The sequence below is a fragment of the Scardinius erythrophthalmus genome (genome assembly GCF_964197995.2).
Source record: "Scardinius erythrophthalmus genome assembly, chromosome: 11".
NCBI lineage: Eukaryota > Metazoa > Chordata > Actinopteri > Cypriniformes > Leuciscidae > Scardinius > Scardinius erythrophthalmus.
The window spans coordinates 42,202,073-42,220,650 of record NC_138231.1 but is presented as its reverse complement, the minus strand read 5'-3'; the positions used below and the strand labels follow the sequence as shown (position 1 = coordinate 42,220,650).

General features: G+C 36.8%; 1 protein-coding gene across 10 annotated transcripts in view; it reads left to right on the top strand.

Annotated features, from left to right (window-relative positions):
- Positions 1 to 2,876: 2,876 nt before the first annotated feature.
- The window catches only part of snx14 (sorting nexin 14), a 53,989-nt gene continuing 38,287 nt past the window's right edge, over positions 2,877 to 18,578 (top strand). For 8 of the 10 annotated variants that reach the window (XM_081379327.1, XM_081379322.1, XM_081379326.1 and 5 more), the window contains exons 1-13: positions 2,882 to 3,006; positions 3,395 to 3,536; positions 3,761 to 3,881; positions 10,701 to 10,777; positions 12,995 to 13,073; positions 13,159 to 13,202; positions 13,314 to 13,401; positions 13,491 to 13,575; positions 15,228 to 15,384; positions 17,257 to 17,332; positions 17,516 to 17,560; positions 17,665 to 17,745; positions 17,937 to 18,051. In XM_081379327.1, coding sequence (XP_081235453.1) covers positions 3,400 to 3,536; positions 3,761 to 3,881; positions 10,701 to 10,777; positions 12,995 to 13,073; positions 13,159 to 13,202; positions 13,314 to 13,401; positions 13,491 to 13,575; positions 15,228 to 15,384; positions 17,257 to 17,332; positions 17,516 to 17,560; positions 17,665 to 17,745; positions 17,937 to 18,051 — 1,105 coding nt within the window. In that variant the 5' untranslated portion in view covers positions 2,882 to 3,006; positions 3,395 to 3,399. Of the gene's footprint in view, positions 3,007 to 3,394; positions 3,537 to 3,760; positions 3,882 to 10,700; positions 10,778 to 12,994; positions 13,074 to 13,158; positions 13,203 to 13,313; positions 13,402 to 13,490; positions 13,576 to 15,227; positions 15,385 to 17,256; positions 17,333 to 17,515; positions 17,561 to 17,664; positions 17,746 to 17,936; positions 18,052 to 18,578 lie in introns of all 10 variants that reach the window. The other 2 variants (XM_081379319.1, XM_081379323.1) reach the window with 1 other exon arrangement.

Sequence of the window (18,578 nt, the reverse complement as noted above, 5' to 3'; positions counted from 1 at the left end):
TTAGCATATTCTGTTAGATTTCAATATAATTGAAATGATTTGCACTCAGTCCTCCTTGGTTTGCTGATGCCCCCTTGTGGGGTTATTGCGAATCTCTTTGAGAATAATCGAGAATAAGACAGACATACCATGTTCTTTGCTGAAGAAACAGAAAAGGAAAAACAACGTTAGATATGTAAGACTATTATTTAATATAAAATTAACATAGACAGATTAATCTAAATCTGCAACCCTGTTACCTAGAACCCTGTTAGTTACATATTCTGGTGTATTTCTATTTTTAAGTATTTCATTACATTTATTTCATGTGCTACAAAATATCCAAATTGGGCTTTTAAAATTAATTTACACGTCTCAAATATCCGTAACAGGGTTTGTAAGAATCCTCAAAAACGGCATATATAGTGAGGTGGGAAAATTCGATAAGCATCTCCGTTCATTTGAAAAAAATACTGAAAAATGGTGATGAATTCTTCATATATATATATTGAGTGTGGGAGTGTGACTGGAAGTGGTTCAAAGAAACAGCCTGATGAAGAGGTGGATGCTTTTATGGCTCGACCCACAGCGGGAACTTTACCACAGTCAGATTTATGAGTTATGAGTTGTGATGACCACTTTATGGATTATGGTCACTGATTCTTGAGATAAGGGACAAAACACATCTTACACACTAAAGCCCTCTTTATGTTAAAAAATAAAAGATATTAATCAAAATAAAAATACTTAAAATTTTATTTTTAGACAGTTTCTTTTATTTTAAACACATGCTCTGTGCTTGGGAAACCTGTCCTCAGCATGGGGTCACAATGTAAAACTGCCATAAAGTGTTTAAAAATGCAACAAATGAAAAAATATGCATTTAAAATTGAAATGCAGAGATCTGTAATATATCAAACAATACAAAAAAGTAAATCTTGAATTATATTTTCCATAAAAAAAGCCTATTACAGTTTCCTACGTGTCCTCAACTCCATCAGGATTGGTTATAATTCTGAATAAATCAGGCAATGTCATGGTCATCTTTAACTCTGAGGACCCTTCCTATTTCCTTAACACAATGAGTAACTATGTCTTAGATGTATAAATGTACATTTAAATAGTTTATTAATCATTCGTATGAATGACAACCAGATAAATAACTGGTTTGTAAATAATGTAATACATAATTTAGAAATGATAAATTGATCATAAAGTATGAAAATACAATTATTAAACACATTATAGATATGCTTATAAATCAAGAATGAAGCATTTATAGCTGTATTTATAAACTGCTTATTATTAATGTTTTATAAATGATAAATGAACTATTTACTGATGCTTAAATATTTGTAGCATGCAGTTATTATAAGTGTTACACATGTACTTAGTAATTACAGTAATGCAATGTACTATATCACTATAGTAATAACAGTGAATGATGCATAATTACAAGTACTGTAACCAACCCTAAACCAAACCCAATCCCTTACCGTAACTCTATAGTTAGTACATAGTTAATTAATATTACTCAGTACAATGTCGTCACCTTAAAATAAAATGTAACTTTTTTTGCATATGGCAAATTATTCTAATGTTTTTTCATCATTTTATTTACACATTTGGCCTGATTTACATGCCTTATAATCTTTACATCTACTGTCACCATGAATTCAAAAAGGATGATCCTTATTTTTTATGGAATATTGCAGTTCTTACTATAAATAACACTTTGCATTTCTTTACAACCTGTCACTCACATGAGATCCCTGCAATAGCAAACCCTGATTAATTGACTAGATAATGGATAGAAAGCAAACATCAGTTTCCCACTGCTGAAGTCATGCAGGGCGGCACAAATGAATGTACGTAACTGATGAAGTTAAAGACAGGCCACAGATCCTTTAGATTCACACTGGGAACATTTCTGTTGCTGCTACAGGCCGGCACATAATGCTATACCATTACACTCACACGCAGAATGAGACCGCTAAAAGGAGAAACAAACCACTGGAAGGATTGTTGTATTAAATTTAATATTAGTTTAAAAATGAGTTAGTTGTCTTAATTTGTTATCTTGTCAATCAGTTATTGTAACCTTCAGTTGGAACTTTGTCAATTCCCTCAGTATTTAACACCATCAGATTAAGGTTTCTGTTAAATTTGAAAGAAATATTTATTCTTTTTTACATTTATTGTGTTAAAATATTAAAACATCAACTGAACTAGCCTATATGATATTATGTCTGATTTACCGAAGAACATTTATATATGTCTAATATTAAAAAGGATGGTAGAGAATTAAGCAATTTGAACTGGATTGTTCATAGATAATGTATTTTTTCACTTAGCTGTAAGCCTACTAAACACCACTATTACATAATTGAAGACTTTACACTGTTGTTGGATGGACCAAATAAAATAGCATGCTTTTTAATGCGACTGACGGAGTTGAAACAAATTATGAGGTGAACAAATGTAGGCTAAATTTTTAGAGAAAAAAAAAAAATATATATTTTCAGAAAAACATGTTCACATGGTTCATTAGCTGAGACCTTTTTCCACAAATATATCAGTTTATAATAATGTAGTATTAAATAATAAAAAACTAACTTCTAAATATCTGTTGTCTCATAACTCAAAAATCAGTGGACTTTTATCCTGAGAGGAATAAATCACAGTCCCACGAGAGATAAGCAACACACAAGATCACATTTTACCCTTTTCCTTTCCCAAAATATGTACCACACTACTTACCCCATATTAATGTATTATTATGATAACACAGCAACACTAACGTTAGTAACTGGTATTTTAATGGAAACCGTGTTAACTTGCGTTATTTTGTAAGGGTTGTCGTTCAACAGGACTTTTATTTTGAATCGAAATTTCGGGATGACGCCTTCATGTTAAACCCGGTAGTGCAGCTCAATAATCTGATCATGTGAAACGATCAAAACATTAGTGTCAGGATGTGTTGACATGTTTCTAGAGTTTATATCAGACCAGCGCATCATCTGTGAGGTGAGAGATCTACAACATCGCACTAAACTGACATTTAAGAGCAAATGTTTTGGTGTTATTTACGCTGTTTACATATTTGCAGGTTAGCTGAGATTACCAGACTGTCATCATCATCCACTGTAGTTTAACATCTGATATTATTGTCTAGATTTTACAGTAACAAAAAGTAAAAGTACCATGGTACTTTATGTTTGAATACCATGTTACATTTTAAATTAAACTATTCGTTTTAGTGTGTATAAAATATAGATGTATCGTGTGTTATTACAATGTTTTGGAAATGGCATAGCCTAATAGTTTTGGAATTATACCATGTAAATTCATGAATATTGGTAATTACCAATATGAATATGGAAATCATTCAGTATAGATTGATTCTCTTGTTTAGATATAATGTCGGACCCTCACTCATTTCTGGGGTGTGTGAGAAGAGGTCTGCGCTTAGATGTGTTTAAGGATGTTGCTCGTCAATATCCTGTCATCTTCTGTATCTTCACCTTTATGATCTCCTCCACCATCATCCTCAACCAGTGAGTAGCTTTCTGGAGCATGTTATCCCCCCCGCTTATAATGTCAATCAAGGTTTTTGCTCCAAAAATTAATTTTGTACCAGTTTAGCTTTTAATAACAATTTTCCAGGAGCTCTACATGCAATTGATCCATTAAGATCTTAATAGATCTATATATCTTTGTAATTAACAAATATATCCACATGCTTACAGTAAACATGCTTGCATCCTGCCACTTTTTCCAGGTATCTTCATATTCTCATGGTTTTCTGGTCGTTTCTGGCTGGAGTGATCACGTTCTACTGCTCCCTCAGCCCAGAATACCTGCTGCCGAATATCCTCATCTCCGTAAGGTCCAAGAGGAAAGTAAGTGTGTCCATTAGGATTTGAGAAGTGTCTGGTCAGGAGCGCAATAATGAGAGTCCTTGATAAGAGATTGTTCAGTTCCACAAAGTGATAAAGCTGAGTGAGATTAAAAATTGCAGTGGTAGCCTTACTCCGGTCACATGTTCTATGTTTCAAGCATTATGTGAACAATAAGCAGTCAAAACAACCAAAATGTGGTATTGAAAACAACCAGAGAATACTGTATGTACACACTACATCTCCCTGCTCTTGATAATGCTTTATTATCACAGAAGTCCAGGAAATGCTATTACAAATTATAAAACGGATAGTTCCGGTCCTTGATTCTGATTGGTTGAGCCGCGTTCGAAGCCGTTGTAAATTACTCAACAAACACACACCTGTGACCGCATTACATTAGTATTAATTCACTGTAAATCACGGCTTCACGGGACTTATTGCTTTAATAACCAACATTTTATGGAGTTTTCTTTTCATATGTGACATACACTCACCTAAAGGATTATTAGGAACACCATACTAATACTGTGTTTGACCCCCTTTCGCCTTCAGAACTGCCTAATTCTACGTGGCATTGATTCAACAAGGTGCTACAAGCATTCTTTAGAAATGTTGGCCCATATTGATAGGATAGCATTTTGCAGTTGATGGAGATTTGTGGGATGCACATCCAGAGCACGAAGCTCCCGTTCCACCACATCCCAAAGATGCTCTATTGGGTTGAGATCTGGTGACTGTGGGGGCCATTTTAGTACAGTGAACTCATTGTCATGTTCAAGAAACCAATTTGAAATGATTCGAGCTTTGTGACATGGTGCATTATCCTGCTGGACGTAGCCATCAGAGGATGGGTACATGGTGGTCATAAAGGGATGGACATGGTCAGAAACAATGCTCAGGTAGGCCGTGGCATTTAAACGATGCCCAATTGGCACTAAGGGGCCTAAAGTGTGCCAAGAAAACATCCCCCACACCATTACACCACCACCACCAGCCTGCACAGTGGTAACAAGGCATGATGGATCCATGTTCTCATTCTGTTTACGCCAAATTCTGACTCTACCATCTGAATGTCTCAACAGAAATCGAGACTCATCAGACCAGGCAACATTTTTCCAGTCTTCAACTGTCCAATTTTGGTGAGCTCGTGCAAATTGTAGCCTCTTTTTCCTATTTGTAGTGGAGATGAGTGGAACCCGGTGGGGTCTTCTGCTGTTGTAGCCCATCCGCCTCAAGGTTGTGCGTGTTGTGGCTTCACAAATGCTTTGCTGCATACCTCGGTTGTAACGAGTGGTTATTTCAGTCAAAGTTGCTCTTCTATCAGCTTGAATCAGTCGGCCCATTCTCCTCTGACCTCTAGCATCAACAAGGCATTTTCGCCCACAGGACTGCCGCATACTGGATGTTTTTCCCTTTTCACACCATTCTTTGTAAACCCTAGAAATGGTTGTGCGTGAAAATCCCAGTAACTGAGCAGATTGTGAAATACTCAGACCAGCCCGTCTGGCACCAACAACCATGCCACGCTCAAAATGGCTTAAATCACCTTTCTTTCCCATTCTGACATTCAGTTTGGAGTTCAGGAGATCATCTTGACCAGGACCACACCCCTAAATGCATTGAAGCAACTGCCTTGTGATTGATTGATTAGATAATTGCATTAATGAGAAATTGAACAGGTGTTCCTAATAATCCTTTAGGTGAGTGTATATCTTTTTTTTTTTTTTTTTTTTTACTGAACTCAGTTGGGTTTTAATAAAGCAATAAGCCCATTGAAGCCGTGTTTTACAGTGAATTGAGAACAGCTAAGGGGTGTTGTTAGCTATGACGCGGAGCGGAGCACTCATCTTTTCCTTTCTTGAACATTATACAGGCTTTCCAATATGTCCTTTTTTCCCCTAGCACTTTAATATAGACTTGGTGCGCTGGAAAAAACACATTTGTCCTTATTTTCCTAGCACTTTAATGTAGAGTCGCTGCCCTGGAACAAATATATGAGTCATTCTTTCACTGCGCCCTGTTCTGCAGCTTCACTTCAATCCACAGACTAAAAAATCAATTTGCCAGTGCACTAATAACCCAGTAATCTAGAGAGCCACCAGGTACCATGAGAGTTTCTCATTGTCCATATGATGGCTGGCACAGTTCCTTTCTCCGCCTCTGTAATTGGTGGGTATTATTTGCACAACGGGGAAGTGCCTGTAAATTACAGATGCAATATCTCTGTTCTGAGATAAACTCCCAGAGGAGTTGTCTCTTGAGTTGGGATTTTTCACAGATTTTTGACCGGCTTGCTTCTTTTTCTTCCTACAGACCTCCTCCCACTCCTCCTTTTTCTCACAATACAGGCTCTCACAGGGGTCTTTGACGAGCAGGGGTCCCCCTGAGTGCTGTAAGGCAATGCAGCTGGGTAAACTGACCTGCTTGTCTCTCACATAGGGTTCAAGTCACCACTGACACTAGTGCTTTTTTCAGCCTTCTAGCCATATCCCAACAAGTGGTCCCTTGTTACCCTGCTCATCGAGGTCAGTGTCATTTCCATCCCAGAGTGCTTAATGTATGCTGACATCAGCCTCTCCGTTCAGTCCGCCGCGTCTTCTCCAGCCTTCTACTTAACAGAAGTTACCTCGGACCAATCAGTTGTACTTTTGTTAAGGTCTTTCAGCAACTTTGAGATCACTTACTATACATTTATATACCAATTCCCAGATGTTTTGCGTCGTGGTCAATGAGCAAATGGATCTATCATCTCTCCAAGACAACCCATAGTCACTTATGTAACTTCTCTTTTGCTGGTGTCACTGAGTAGCACTGTCACCTCACGGCTATAAGGTCCCTGGGTTGAGTCCTGGCTGAGTCAGGAGGCCTTGTGGAGTTTACATGTTATCCTGTGTTGGCATGGGTTTCCTCCAAGTGCTTCAGGTTCTCCCACAATCCAAAGATAATCAGCAGTGAGTGTCAACACTCTAGTGTCCGGGGGACTCCCTTCCTTCAGGCCGAGACATCTCCTGCATCGCAGTGACCCTACATAGCACAATCTGTTCAGAGGATGGATGGATGCTCTTTTGCTTGTTGTGGATTTATTTTTTTACACAATCACCTCCATCCTTAGCTCATATGAAGAGTTCAGATGCAAAAGCCGCTAAACACCTCCTTCGTCAAAAATGAGATCATGATATCAAGCGAATGCTCTCCGCACATAGTATACGTTAATCAAATGCTTACGCTTCAAATCCGCTAAATCCCAGCATCAGCCTATTCAGAAATACCAGTTCATTGGCAGAAACCACTAAACGCCACTTCCCTTTGCCAGCAAAATCCTCTAAGTCCACAGAAGCGAATCAGAAGACGCAAATCAAATCATGTGATTTCATGATGAATCATGGTGTGCGAATGAGAAGTTTTTCTCATTTCTCATTTTCAATTGCCGAGCTTGATTTCACGAGTAGCAAGTAACCTCAACAGTGTTCCTTGTGCTGCTGTAAAACTCTGACAGAAATGGACATGGCAGTCACATGCATCACAGCTGTGTGGATCAGTTTACATTGTGAATTCTGCTTTCATCATTTGCAATGTTTCCAGTTGCATCTTTAGTGATTTTGCCACTTTTTAATGTCTTGTTATCCAAAGAGGTCGACTTTAAAGGGATAGTTCACTTTGAAATTAATTTTTGATATGTTTTAGCTTACCTCAAGGGCATCCAAGATGGAGGTGTCTTTGTTTCCGCAGTAGTTTCAATTTTGATATTTTTAGGTCAAACCGTTCTTGTCTGTCAGTCATATAATGCAGGTCTGTGGTCACTGTCTCAAAACACAAGCACAGAGTCCAAATTAAAACAATTCCACATCGTCCAAATGAAACAATTCCCCATCATAAGTACACATTGATGGCCTAAGACACGAAACGAGCGGTTTGTGTGAGAAAACGAACAGTATTTATAACGTTTTTAGCTCTTGAAAACAGCACACGTCCAAATGGTCTGACGGTGCGGGAGATACATAGATGTCGCCTTGGCTACTGCAGTTCATTGGAACGAAACCGTAGCAAAGCGACATCTAGTGTATATATCTATGCGGGTATAGATGTATACACTAGATGTCGCCTTCGCTACTGCAGTTCATTGGAACGAAACCGTAGCCAAGGCACATCTATGTATACATCTATACCCGCCCGCGCCGTCAGACCATTTTGGACGTGTGCTGTTTTCAAGAGCTAAAAACGATATAAATACTGTTCGTTTTCTCACACAAACCGCTCGTTTCGTGTCTTAGGCCATCAGTGTGTACTTATGACGGGGAATTGTTTCATTTGGACGATGGGGAATTGTTTTAATTTGGACTCTGTGCTTGTGTTTTGAGACAGTGACCACAGACCTGCATTATATGACTAACAGACAAGAACGGTTTGACCTAAAAATATCAAAATTGAAACTACTGCGGAAACAAAGACACCTACATCTTGGATGCCCTTGAGGTAAGCTAAAACATATCAAAAATTAACTTCAAAGTGAACTATCCCTTTAAGGTTTTTGCAAAAAAAGCACACATGAAAAAGTAATGAATTGACTAAAGTGACATTTTTTTAAAATAAGGCATTTCAATAACTTTTGATTGCCAAAAGAATGGAATTACTGAACCTAAACATTGGAGCCTGATTAAAAAAAATCCTCATTTAAAAAAAACTTAGAGGTTTTTGCATCTGAACTCTTCATATATTGCGTGAGTTTAGGTCTGGTCATTAGTTGTAATAGATCTTAGCTTCCTCTCCATCCTCACACTTTTTAGTACTGCTACTAACCGCGAGGGGGCGCTGTCGAGTTCTTCCTCTCACTCCTGGGCCATCAGACCCCCAGATGATCTCAGGCAGGAAGGCAGAGGCATCCTTATCCTCTTGCTGGTCAGAGTCAGAGTCTGTATCTGAGTTTGGCTTAGACTGCACATGCATGGGGGCTGGTTGTGTAAACTGCCAAGACTAGTCTTACAAGTGTCATCACATTTGTTTATAACTGTTTTAAGTCAAGTACGTAAAAATGTGGATTGGTTTCATTTGAAACCAAGAAGTAACACTGATTTCCCCTTGACTAATCGTTAGTTGGTCGTTCTAGTGCTTAAGACACAGACACATATTGGCTGTGTTTATGCAACTGGCAGCTGGATGCTGAGAGGAAACTGGGGGAGCATTTCACACAGTAACTGAGCTAACTTAGCTCACTCACAACACAAGTGTTGTCCCTTGAGAGTCTGCATCTTTTTACGGCACAAGTGTAAGATTTGTGCTTGCAACATTAAAGCAGAGAGACTACTCACCCGCCTCCAGCTCTTCACAAAAACAACTGAGAGTACATTTAAAAAAGTAAAATTCCCTCCCTTCCCTAACTCCCATGCTAATCCAAAAAAAACTTTTGAGCAACAACTTAAACAAAACCAGAAGCAAACAATGTGGAAACTGCAACATCTTAAGGCATGAGGAAGGAATTTGTTTGTATGGTAGTCTCCACTGTCTTTATAAATATAATATATTATATAACACAAGTACTTGCTGTTCTTACTGCGAGTGATTTACGAGGACACATGGTGCAAATCAGTCACTCGCAGCAAGAACAGTAATTACTTGTATTATCTGAGCTGTGAGGCACATGAAGTTCACACAATGGTAGCAGAAATCCTAAAACACACCATCTAGACACAAACACAACAAATAAATAAATAAAACTACATAATTATACATCCTTGGACTTAACATATAACATACAATTTAAATCCTTGCTAACTCCTGTTTTTTTCATCTGACAGCTCTTTCAGTTTATCATTAAGCCTCTTAATACGCCCCTTATATTGGGACTTTTCAGGCATATCCTGGTCTTTCTTTTCTTTGTCTGTGTGTCTATGACACTTCCACCAAACTATAAAAGCCTACCGATGTTTTTTGCACTCAATCAACCAACCATAATTTTCCGTTGACCATTAGATGCCCCTGTCATACGTGAACCCACCATTGGTATGATCTCAGCTTGCATGGTCTTATCCATAACTGTAAAATCTATAATTTGGCTACCGTACACCTTTTTTTAATCTCTTCTACGGAAAGCTCAGACTCAAGATGACCTTCAGCCACTCTTTATTAAGATGTAACATAAGTCACTGCACACTTATTTCGATGTGACACAACTCACGTTTCTGTAGCTAGACTGAATTCATAGTTTCTTGGCATTGGAACTCTATAGAGATTTCATTCTCATTCTGTACTTGCATGATCAAGTTCAAGGTGACAGACCAAAAAGTGAAGATAATGTGGGACAAATATAATAGAAAAACTCCATGAGTGGAGCTCTGTGGCATGATGGGACTTGGAAGTCTTAGCTGGGCTCCACCAACAGATCCTGAATATAATAAATAGCGATAAATGAGCAATATGATTCTGGTAGAATATCAGCACATTTGTGAGGCCTCTCAGCTAATCAGATTCGAGGACCGGAACTATATGTTGGATATATTGTGGACCAATATATTGACCTGGGCAATACTTGACCAATTGGATACCTCTGCCTAGTCATTTTCAAAATCTTCCTCTTTTTTGTGAATTTGGAGCATATATTGTCTAAAATAAGTGTTTATTTCTCATTTCATCAATATTGTGTACAATGCTGGTCTGCATTATATCGAATGCTCTCCTGATATCAGCCAAAAACCTCTATTGACCAATAATTAAAAGTAATGTAAGCACTTGGATAATATTGTTCTACCTCAGATGTCACTGGAGACTCTTTTAATGTCTGTACTGTATTAATGAATAATATACTGTATATCTGTGTATCTTTAGCCACAGGAACAGCAGGAATTATTCCCTCTGGGTCACAGCTGTGCAGTATGTGGGAAAAACCAGTGCAAACGCCACAGGTATGATAATAAATTATGTTAAGAATAAAAAAATGAAAGTTTTATTTTTTGGACCATTAATATGGTTTTGGTTCACATTGTTACATTATTTCCCTCCTGATGATATTGAATTTGAAAAAAACTTTCTTTCAAGTTTTGCGATTTAAACTATGGAACCTTTTCATATTTCTGTCGTTCTCGTAAGTGGAAGTCATCATAGTTTGGTAAACTTTTATAGTGGTGAATGAGATGACAGCAAATATAACTTTTTGTATTCCTGTTTGCTCCAATAGCAAAAGATGGTGTTTCCATGACTTTCCAATAGAGGAAAAAAATATAGAGAGATTGATTACTGCGGTCAGAAGAGAGAAAGATGTCAAATTTGCCGTCACTCCATTCGTTGCATTAGAAAGTTTTTTTGTGACTTTCTGCCAAGGTGAAAGAACACAAAGTGTAGCGTTATAAATGTATTTTTTTTAAATGAAAAAATGTAAAACTTTGGAAACGTGTCTTCACAGTCTATCAAAAGGGTCCATTCAGCTTAAAATGCAAGAAAAGACAAACAAAACAAAAAAAAACTATTCAACAGTAAAATTCTACAGCAAAAATGAAAGGACAATGTAATACCGTTCGTAGTGTGGGGAAGAACGAGGTCAGTGAGAACAAGCTAAACTTTGACATAAGAATTATGTTAACTATAAACATAATTCCTAGTAAAAAATTGGACATGGAAAAACTGGAATGCCTTCTCAAGTCGTATTTACCACTGGGAAGCTCGGGGATAATTTTCAAACCCAAGTTCCCGAGTTGGGCGGGCCATAAACTTAAAACATGGCGAAGAAGAGGATGATTGCTGCTGTGACTGCATGGTATTCTTTATTAGGTTTTTCCACAACCGCTGCATCATCTGGTCTCGTCGTTAAAGTAGTGCATGTTACATATATAAATAATCATTTGAAGCATATTGTATGTTTTACATATAGCAAAGATAGCCTGTATTTGACCGAAATTCCAGAATCATCTGCAAGCTGACTATGTATAGGCAAGGCAAGTTTATTTATAAAGCACATTTCATACACTATGGCAATTCAAAGTGCTTTACATAGAGAGGAATAATAATAATCACAAAATGAAAGCAAGGAAAATTCAAAGTTATTCAAAAGCTTTACATAGAAAGGAATTATAATAATCACACTATATCAATTCATAGAGCTTTGCATAGAAAATAGACACAAAATAAAAGCAGGGGAAATTAAAACAGTTATAAAAGGAATTAAAAGAGATAAATGATCAGAGAATCAACATTCACTGATCACGCAGTGAATGTTTATGTGGTTGTCAATTACGGGGACGCTAAATATAATTTTGGCTTTATTAAGATTTTCCCAATCAATAGGCAAGAGTAAACCTGCTGTCCTCCATGATTCCTGTTATTTGCGACAACGAAGCACTTGAATGCGATGATCTTGTAATAACTTCAGAAGTGGGAAGTAGGAAATCTCTGATCGCATGTGAATGCCTCATTATCCCTGAGCTTCCCAGTGGTAAATATGACTTCAGAGGGCATTCATGTCCAATTTTTAACTTGAAAACTCGCAGTTACGATAATTGCGAAAGCACCTGAAGGCAGCATAATGGTGCGTTCAAGTCATGCTGGAAAGATCGTATTTACGAGTTGAATGCACATGAAATCGTAAATACGAGTGAAAATTGGGATTTGTAAGCTCTGATCTGCAAGAGTGAATGGTGTCACAGTGAGAAACATGGTGGAATACCACAATACTTACAGATATCTAGCAGTGACATTGTCAGGATTTTTTATTTATAATAATAAAAATAAAAAAACTGATTTGCTGCACAAAATATGATAGCATTGTAATATAACAATACGATAAAGTTAAAAGTGGCTTCTTGATTTAAAAACATAATAAAGCGAACACACACCTGATGCACATTATTAGTTCTTCATTATCTTGAAGTAGAGTTTTCAAAAATGCTTGCTGTATTCTTGTGTAGGTAATTAAGGGGTTTTCACTCTGGAAGTTTAGTTCGAAACGGGGTTTAGGTCGCATGAAAAATTGGTTCTTTGAGACCGGTGTTCTGTCCTCCAGCCTCGCTCTGTTCCCACGGCTCTCAGCCCCACCCGGCTCACCACAGACTACAGCAATTCTGCTTTTTTTATTGAATAATGAAGATGTAAATGTAACTATATAAAGGATTTGTGTTTTTCTTCCAAAGACCGACCCTTCTGTTGGAGAACTATCAGCCATGGCTGGACTTAAAGGTGTCGTCCAAAGTGGATGCCAGTATTTCAGAGGTAGAGCCATAACTCCAGTCATAAGTAAAATTATAAGCAATTTCATAAATCTAACTATTAAATACTTTGCTTGACTGATCTTCAGGTTTTGGAGTTAGTTCTCGAGAACTTTGTGTACCCATGGTACAGGTATGGCTGCTTTTAATGCAAAGGTTGCTTTTATCGCAGCGTTTTAGCTGGGGGAATTAAAGAAGTATTCAACTCACCTTTTTTTTCTCTTTTTTGATGATCTGCAATCAGAGATATTACAGATGACGAAGCGTGTGTGGATGAACTGAGACAAACAATCCGTTTCTTTGCTGCAGTTCTGGCTCACCGAGCACAAAGAGTACACACACCTTTACACAGTCTATTGACACAGACATCACTATTGACATACATCTGTAAAGCGGCACACTGACTTCAATTGTCTTGCAGGTGGATGTGCCCTCACTTGTGATGGACAAAATGATGAAAGCGGCTATGAAGCACATTGAGATCATGGCAAAAGCACAGCAGAAAGGTGCGTCCTGTGATGAAATCATAAAATATAAGAGATTAGGTCTAGAATTAAAACTAAACAAATGAATGAAAACGAAAAAAAAAAACGACCAAAAAGACGGTTCCTGTCCATTCCTGTAGTCGCCTATGGAGCATCTCTGTCGTAACTCATGGTATAAACTTAGGAGTATAAATGACGTTTTCCATCATTTCAATTAGTTATTTTTCATAATATGTGACCCTGAACCACAAAACCAGTCACATGGGTCAGTTTTTTGAAATTGAGATTTATACATCATGAAAAAGCTAAATAAATAAGTAAATTTAGAAAATCGCCTTTAAAGTTGTCCATTTATGTTCACGATTGTGCTGCATTCACTCACAAAAATAATTGTTTTATATATTTACGGTAGGAAATTTACTAAATATCTTCATGGAACATGATCTTTACTTAGTATCCTAATGATTTTTTTATTTTTTTATTAAATAATTGTTTTTGTAGTTTTAAAATATCAAAACCGTGGTACAGGTGTCTCATGGCAGCACATACAATCATCCATCAACTGGTAGTTAAAGGGATAGTTCACCCAAAAATGAAAATTCTGTCATCATTTACTCTCCCTCAAGTTGTTCCAAACCTGTATGACTTTCTTTCTTCTGCTGAACACAAAAGAAGATATTTTGAAGAAAGTCGGTAACTAAACGACTGATGGACCCCATTGACTTCCATAGTAGGAAATAAAATACTATGGATGTCAATGGGGACCAGCAACTGTTTAATTACCAACCTTCTTTAATATATCTTCTTTTGTGTTCAGCAGAAGAAAGAAAGTCATACAGGTTTGGAACAACTTGAGGGAGAGTAAATGATGACAGAATTTTCATTTTTGGGTGAACTTTCCCTTTAAAGTATTGGGTGAAGGGTAATAGCAAACGAGTGAAGAAATAAAGACATTCAACATTCTCAAGAAAGTTCCAAAGAGGGAACCAAATATGCCAGAAATCATTAGACCTCCGGCGTAAGTGACAAGTTAGCTTTTCTAAAGAGAGGAAAATAGCAATTTGATTCATCCACATATTAACAGAAGGGACATGAGGAGTGGATCACAACAGGAGTATACATTTTCTCGCTAAGTAGGTACAAAGATGTAAAACACATTCTAGATCATGGTTGAGGTGTAATTCCGCTTTATAATTCAGGAGATAGATACTCGGGGATAGAGCAAAAGATTTACCAGTAATCCTCTGAACAATTTTATGTATTTCTTCCCAGTACACCAAAACATATGCATCACTGTGCCAATATTAGACTTACACTTGAAACAAAATTGGGAAACATTAGGGAAAATCCTATGGAGACGAACCAGTGTTAAATAAGTCCTGTAAATGAACTGAAAGTTTTGCTCGTGATTCAATATTGAAGCCCCTCTAAAAAAGACACCGGAGCAGATCGATTGCCACGCCTCATCACTGAAATTTGTCTCAAAGTCTTTTTCCCATATCGATTTCAGAGGGTGAAAGGAAGAAGGCCCGACATTAGATAACTATCCTAATGGTTTTTGACATAAAAGAAAAATCTATTTTGACCCATACAATGTATCACAAATATACCCGTGCGACTTGTGACTGGTTTTGTGAACCAGGGTCACATATGTTGTGTGTTTGTGTGATCAGTGAAGAACACCGAGAGCCTCCAGCAGGCAGCGCTAGCCGAGTACGGTGCCGATCTGCACGTGGCCCTGCGGAGCCGCAAAGATGAGCTGCTGTACTTGAGGAAACTCACAGAACTGCTGTTTCCTTACGTCATGCCGCCGAGAGCCACAGACTGCAGGTACACCTCACACCAAATACAATATCCTTCAAACGTTTCGGGTCAGTGAGATTTTTAAAATGTTTTTTGAAGAAGTTTTTCTCTTTTGCTTATCAAGGCTGCATTTTATTTATTCAGAAATTCTGTAAAAACATTACTACAATTTTAAACTGTTTTTCTGTTCAAATATATTGTAAAATTCATCATATTTCAATGATGGCAAAGCTCAATTTTCTGAAAAAGTAATGCTGTTTTATTTCAGCGCACAGGCCTTCATCAGGGCTAAAAGGTTACATGTGAACAGTGGTTCCTTTAAATACAAACAAGGACAAAATTAAAACTTGCAAACAACCACAATGAAAAAATAAGGGATGCACCGGAATGAACATTTTGGCCGATAACTGATAATTCTTGATATTTGAAAGCTGATAACCGATATATTGGCCGATAAATCTAAATCCAAATTTGTATATAATTTTTGAGAGCCTGTTTACAAAAACAAAAGTCTCACCATTAAAAGCCCTGTCCAAAGCACACAATTATATATTATATCTCATTATAATGTTATGTAGCTATATGTTGCACTTTACTGGCAAGAAGAGTGGAATATGTACAAGAATAATAAATTGTAATCCGGAAATTACAAACAGACTTTTTATCAATTTTAAAACTAGACTTGATCAAGTTGTCTACACTAGATGTCGTATGGGTCACACAAGTTTGACCCATGCTTTTTTGCTTAAGGGTGAAGATCCAACTCTATGCATGTTTTGTAAAATTCCCTTATCTGTTAAACATATTTTATTGGATTGTCCTGGACTTATTACAAGCAGAATGCTCTTTTATGAAGTTACTTCACTTAAGGACATATTTAATGAGATTATGCCTGAAAAGGTTTTGGATTTTTTATCATGTGTTAATTTAAAAAATCTTATATAATATGACTTGCTGTGTTTATTTTATTTTTTTATTTTTTATTTTTTTGTATTTATATGATATTTGTATTTTTGTAATTGTATTTTTGCCATGAAAATAGCTTTGAGTGCTGACATGCCATTAAATAAAAATAATCTGAATCTGAATCTGCACTTTACTGTATTTTCCGTTTTTGAAGTGATTCCAGTCATATTTCAAGCAATTCAAAACCATCATGGGGAACAGTGCTCATCTGAAGTGTCTCAACTGGAGGAAATAATCCATTATTTATCGGAACCTATGTACACCTGTAACCTTTTAGCCCTGATGAAGGCCTGTGCGCCGAAACGCGTACTTTTGAAACTTTTTCAGCTCCATCTTTTGTTTGTTCTGACCGCCTGACGTCACAATTGTTGCTGGTGTTCTCCAAAAATAACTTAGTTTCTTCTTTCCATGCACCTTGTTGATCGTGTGATGTTGCGCTAGAACAATTACACAACAAAGCTGAATTTTCAGCATCATTACTCCAGTCGTCTTATGTTCTGATTTTGCTGCTCAAGAAACATTTCTTATTATTATCAATGTTGAAAACAGTTGTGCTGCCTCATATTTTTTTACTGTTTTTCAAAGATTCTTTGATGAATAGAAAGTTAATCAAATGACAGCATTTATTGGAAAGAGGTTTTTTTGTAACCATGTAAAAGTCTAGTTACTGTCACTTTTGATTACTTTAATGCATCCTTGGTCAATTAAATAATTATTTTCTTTAAGATATCGTACTGACCCTAAATGTTTCAACAGCAATGTATAACAAAGACACGGCCATTTATAGTGATTTAAGAACGATTATAATAATAATAATAATGATTTTATCATTAACGTCTGAACGTTTCTAGGCGTGAATTGCATGAAAAGTGTGATGAGGATCATTTGATGTTCCTCTGCTAAACTCATTTAAGCTCTGTGATTCACTCTCAGATCTTTGGCCCTGCTGATTCGAGAGGTCATGACAGGTTCTGTGTTTCTGCCAATAATGGACTTTGTGGCTGATCCTGTGAGTGTAACAGGTTACCTTAAATAAGGACATTAAACCATAAATATTTTCTGGTTACAACTTTCCAAATTTTGCTTGTATATTTTATGCAATAGACATATAAATGTAAATAAAAGTCTTTTTTTTCTGTGTGTGAATCTTGTAGTTGTTTATCCAGTCTATAAATCACATATTTTTCCGCAGGACACAGTAAATCACATGGTGCTCATCTTCATTGATGATAGTCCAGTGAGTGATTCAAACAAATCAATAACAAACTGTTCAGTCAGCCTTTCCTGCCAAGTGTGTTTTAATAATGTCTTCTTCATATTTGTATGCTATTTTTCTGCTAGCCTGAGCCAATCTACGATCCTCCATCTGCTCTGGTGCCCTTCCTTGAGAAGTTTGCAGATCCACGCAACAAGAAATCCTCGGTATGTACAACTTATGTTATCTTAACATGGCCCTTTCACGTTTATCAAGACGTCTAAAGAAAAGGGATGTATGCTTATCATATATGTTATGATAAGCAACATCAACATCATCAACATCAACCTTATGTTGATGAATTTGAGTTTAGTAATTTTCTTAACTTCACTGGTTAATGATTTTGTTATTCTGCCAGGTGTTGAAGTTGGATTTGAAGGAGATCAGAGAGCAACAGGATTTGTTGTTCCGCTTCATGAGTTTCCTGAAGGAGGAAGGAGCGGTACACGTCCTGCAGTTCTGCCTGACCGTTGGTGAGGACATGCACTTCACTGCTAACATCAACACAACTCATGACTGTGCCATCACTAACTAAAAGGGGAGGTGTGGGTTTCTGTTACTAAAAGATGTGCCAGTACATCATTCATTAAGATAACAATAATGATTAACCCCTTAGATGGTGTTAATTTAACTAAAGTGATTATAGATTAATCAACTTCAGCACAAATGTTTTCAGTAATCATACATGTAGATGGGAAAATCACATTGGTTCTCATTCATGAAACACGAGCAGAACGAATTTTAGTGTAAATCGTGTGTAAAGTGGTTCTGGCGTAAATTTTCAGATTCATTAAAATGTTCGTATTTTCCAAATGTTAGTCGGTACGAAAGAAATCTACACCTGCTCCCAGCCACACGTAAATAGTGCGTTTAACATCTGAACGTTATACTCATTAATAAGGCTGCATTTTAATTCACCTTAATCGGATACATATTTACACAGCATTTTGAAAAAATATTATATATAGTAATTACATAAATTTTTTCTTTTTACTTTTAT